Source organism: Lactuca virosa, chromosome 9 (genome assembly GCF_052849685.1).
Source record: "Lactuca virosa cultivar CGN04683 chromosome 9, Lactuca_virosa_CGN04683_v6, whole genome shotgun sequence".
Taxonomy (NCBI): Eukaryota; Viridiplantae; Streptophyta; class Magnoliopsida; order Asterales; family Asteraceae; genus Lactuca; species Lactuca virosa.
In genome coordinates, this window is record NC_136434.1 from 228,919,151 (window position 1) to 228,924,097 (window position 4,947).

The window sequence follows — 4,947 nt, forward strand, 5'->3', positions numbered from 1 at the left end:
AATAAAAGTGGTCTATTTATATTCATAGGGTTTGATACCATATTTGATTCATTTATTCTTGTGTTTCATTTTGCATGTTTTGACTTCCAGAATAAACTAGGTCATTCTTCCTGAATGACTAAGTTATTCAAACTATCCACAGTCAGTCATATGTTGGAAGTAGATATGAATCAAAACTGTCATGGGTTGGCTTGTAGAGGTCTAAGATGTTGGACAAAGCGGTGCTACAACACTCATGAGTGCTCATAAGTTCTGAGTATTGGATTCAACCCACGCTCATTTGAATCACTTCATGGATTTTATCACGAGTGATCATGAGACGATCATATCTTATATTCTTAAAACCTAGAGATATGAGTTGTTACTATGAGTTGGTTATACATTGATTGCACGAAAACACATTGGTAACTCGATGTTATAAAACGTGCCTTTGTGTATGATTCAACAAGTAGTAGAACAAGCCATATGAGTCGAAGTTTATCCATTCCTTTTACCTTCGGGATAAAAACGGTATCTGTGGGCCCCTCGATGATTTAGCGATGACACATGTGAGTGCTTGGCCAAGCCAGGACTGATTTGATTTGTTCAATCAGTCAGTCATCATAAATCGGAAATCGGGAAACAACAAATGGACAGAGAGAATGATTGATAATCCATGTCTCAGTCCATATGATATCTAGAATGGAGGAATATATGATCCCTTATCTAATGGACGCGTCATTGATTTGTTCAGAGTTCGACAACGGCTTTAAGAGCTACGATTGCTAGTCGGGTTATGAAGTCGTACTTGCAATAATAGTTTTAGACTTATCCAAGTGGGAGACTGTTGGATTAGATGTCTAAGCCCATAACTATTATTTGTATGTACTTGACCCGAGAGTAGCATGGTCCATTTGGGTTGCATATCATCAGGACAATTTGTTAGGATGGACTTTTGAGAGAAGGTTATTTATGGTTTATTAATATATTATAAGTTATAATATATTAATATGAAGTCATATGTTTTAATTAGTATCGATTAAGAATTAATTTGGAATTAATTTAGTGATCAAAAGAGACTAATTAAATCTATGGGGACTAATTATGATAATTAGTTATATTTATATGTGTTGGGCTTATGATCCATGTTGGACCAGGTTTATGTATGGATACATAAAGAGTTGGGCCACATGAACCATGGATCATAAAACCCATGGGTATGGATTATGGGTTATAGCCATGACCCTTGGAATCCTACATATAAATAGGTTACTCCATAGCCAAAATCACCACTTCTTTTCTTAGAGAAATATGGAGGTGTTTTGGTGCATGGAATTCTCTCTCAAGAGCCACCTTTGTCCTAGGTGTGTTGTGATTCCATTTGAGGCATTTCATACTATTGGTGCTAAGCTCTTAAGGCCAAATACATCACGACTTCAAGCCACATAAAAGGTATGTTTCCCTAACTAGTATATTATATGGTTTATGTCAAATGCATGCTAGTTATAGGTTTAATGCCTTGGAAACCATTTGCATGTATAATAGAGAAAACATAGATCCAAGGTATTTAGGGTTGTATGTGCACCATAGGATGTTGTAGTATACTAAAACCCAACAGCCTTCTCAATATATTGCTCTTGCACCTTCAGCTGATGATACCGTGACCTGGGATTAATCTTTGAGAAATAGCTTGTGCCTTGTAATTGATCGAATAGGTCATCTATCATAGGCAACATGTATTTATTCTTCAATGTTGTTTTATTCAGCTTTCTGTAGTCTATTCACATCCTCATGCACACATCCTTCTTCTTCACGAATAACACTGAAGTTCTCCAGGGTGAAGAACTAGGTCTAATGAAAACTTTGTCCAACAAATCCTGAAGTTGCATCATAAGCTCCTTCATCTCTGTCGATGCTAATAGGTATGGTGTTTTCGCTATCAGTGTGGTTCCTGGTAATAAGTCTATTTGGAATTCTACTTGTCTATTAGGGAGCAATCCAGGAAGATCTTCGGGATAGACTTCTGGAAAGTCTCACACCACTGGTATCCTTTGCATCTGCTTCTTTTCCTTCTTTGCATCGATTATGAATGCCAGATATGATCTACATCTTTTGGACAAACATTTCCTGGCTTTCATCAGGGAGATGATTCCAGAATTCACTCGACATTTGTCCCCTTACGCCACAAATGAATCTCTTCTAGGAGGGTTTATCTTTACTATCTTCTTTCTACAGAGTATCTCAGCATTGTTCTCACTAAGCCAATCCATTACTAATACTATGTCAAACCCATTTAACTCAATGGGCATTAACTCCTCATGGAACTTATTCTCATTCAAGTCATTGACGATGTTCCTAATGCAATCACTAATAGGTACAAACTTGCCACTAGCAACTTCTATTACTAGAGCACTATCTAGTCTATCTACAGGCAATGCTAGTTTTCTACCAAATTTATGTGAAATAAAGGAGTAAGTAGCTCCCGATTCAAACAATATATTGGCAAGCAAATCATTTACTAGGAAGATACCTGAAGCGACATCTTCTTCCTCATTTTCTACTTCCAGAGTCATCTGGAATGCTCTTGCCTTTGGCTTTGGCGAAACATCCGGCTTTGTAACCTCCTTCTTATTCGGATGATCCTTATACACATGCCCTTCCTCTCCACAACTGTAGCACACCCTCTTGTTGAATATACACCCGTTTGCATAGTGACCCATCATTCCATACTTGTAACAGGTCACCTCCTCACTACATTTTCCAAAGTGCTTATTTTTGCACTTCTCACGCCATTTTGCTTCACCTCCTCCTCCTCTAAACTTCTTGGAACCAGACTTCAAGAATCTGCTTTTCTTGTCGAATCTTGAGGATCCCTCAAAATTTCTCTTTTCTCCTACTTCCTATTTCTCTAGACCCTTCTCCCTTAACTGGGTCTCAACGTTCTTGGTTGCCCAGATGGTGGCCTTCAAAGTGGTTGCTTGTTTGTGAAGGGTTTTGAGCATTCTAACACTCCTATGGTGTACATGCAACTCTAGAAACCTTGGATCTATGTTTTACTATGATACATCAATTTGATTTTTCCAAGGTTCTTAACCTATCTAGCATAGCATGGGGAACTTTTAAACATAAATGCTAGAAGAAGAACATACCTTTTGTAGTTTGGATTCCTTGAGAACCTTGTGAGCCTAGCACCTCAAGTGTTATGCCTCAAATGTCTCACACAACACTACAACACTTGGAATAACCTTGAGAGAAGTTTCACTTAAACCTCAAAATCGGATTGCCCTCTATCTTGTAGAAGTAGTTCCGATTTTTCTAGACTAGGGGCCTTTATATAGTTGTGGCACTAGTAGGGTTACACCATGTAAACCCTAATTGTCATGGCTTTCCATATTCCATGATCCGTGGGTTTGTAACCTCCATGGACTATCCATGGAGCACCTTATGGGTTTTAACCCAATCCATACAAACCATGGATCATTAGCCCACTATACAAGAATAGATGATTTACACAATCAACCCCATATATTTGATTAGTCTCTTTTTGATCACTTAATTAATTCCAAATTAATTCTTTGATCAATACTAATTAAATAATATTATTAATATATTAGAGCTTATAATATATTAATAAACCTTAAGTGTCATTTCTCTCAATTTGGTCTATCCAAGTATTGCAATGCCATGCAACCCAAAAGGACCATGCCGGGTCGGGTCAAATACATACCAAATGTAGTTATGGACTTAGACACTATATCCAACAGTCTCCCACTTGGATAAGTCTAATAACTATAACTGCAAGTATGACTTCAGGAACCGATCAACAATCGTAGCTCTTTCAAGGTCTCGTGGAATTGAGATGATGATGATACGCCATTTAAGATAAGTGATCATATAATCCTCTGTTCTAGATATCAGTCGGACAAATACGGAACAATGTCTTACTTATTGTCCAACAGTTTGTTTCCCGATTTCCGATTTGTTTGACATAGAACTTAATTGAACACATCAACTTAGTTCTGACCGGGCCCGGTACATGGGTCAACACAAAATCATCAAGGGGTCCAGATATCGCTTCTAATCCAAGAAGGAACAGATAAACTTTGACTCATATGCTTGTTCTACTACTTGTTGAATTATACACAAAGGTACATTTTATAACATCGAGTTACCAATGCGTTTTCGTACAATCAATGTATAACCAACTCATAGGCAACAAGTCATATCTCTAGGTTTGAAGACTTATATGATATTACCGTCTCGCGATCACTCGAGATAAATTCCATGAAGTGATACCAGTGAGCGTGGGTTGAATCCAATACTCAGAACTTATGAGCACTCATGAGTGTTGTAGCAACACTTTGCTATGTCCAGTACCTTGGACATCTACAACCCAACTCATGACAGTCTTGATTCATATCTACTTCCTACATATGACCGACTGTGGAGAATTTGAATAATATAAGATACAATAACATAATTATTCTGGAAGTCAAAACATGCAAAATGAAACGATAGTAAACAATTGACAAAAGATAACAACACTTTACTCATAAATAAACACAACTTTTATTCATCATCAAATGTCAATTACACTTTACACATTTCAAAGTTATCTAACTACTAAAACTAATATCATCCTTCAGCCCTATGTGCCTCGCATGCTGAAGATGCTTAACCCTGCTCAGTGCCTTCGTGAGGGGATCTGTCGGGTTCTCATCCGATGATACCCTCTTTTCCACGAGGATTCATTCTTCTATTCGATGTTTGATGAAATGGTATTTTCTGTCGATGTGTCTGGATCTCCCATGATCCCTTGGTTCCTTGGCTAAGGCAACTGCACTTTCACTATCACAGAAAATCCCTATCGGCTCCTTTATAGCTGGTACAACTCCAAGGTCTCCAATGAAGTTCTTTAGCCATATAGCCTCCTTTGTTGCCTCGTTTGCTGCTATATACTCTGATTCG

The 4,947-nt window shown here is 37.8% G+C and overlaps 1 protein-coding gene across 1 annotated transcript; it reads right to left on the reverse strand.

Moving 5' to 3' along the window:
• Nucleotides 1-2,156: 2,156 nt before the first annotated feature.
• On the reverse strand, nt 2,157-2,699 carry LOC145140379 (uncharacterized). Its single transcript, XM_079073890.1, has one exon. The coding sequence runs from the start codon at nt 2,697-2,699 to the stop codon at nt 2,157-2,159; it is 543 nt and encodes a 180-aa protein (XP_078930016.1).
• Nucleotides 2,700-4,947: the final 2,248 nt, after the last annotated feature.

Bases quoted from the DNA above. Each gene is read 5' to 3' on its own strand.
- LOC145140379 (XM_079073890.1), bottom strand. From the start codon at position 2,699: ATGGGTCACTATGCAAACGGGTGTATATTCAACAAGAGGGTGTGCTAC.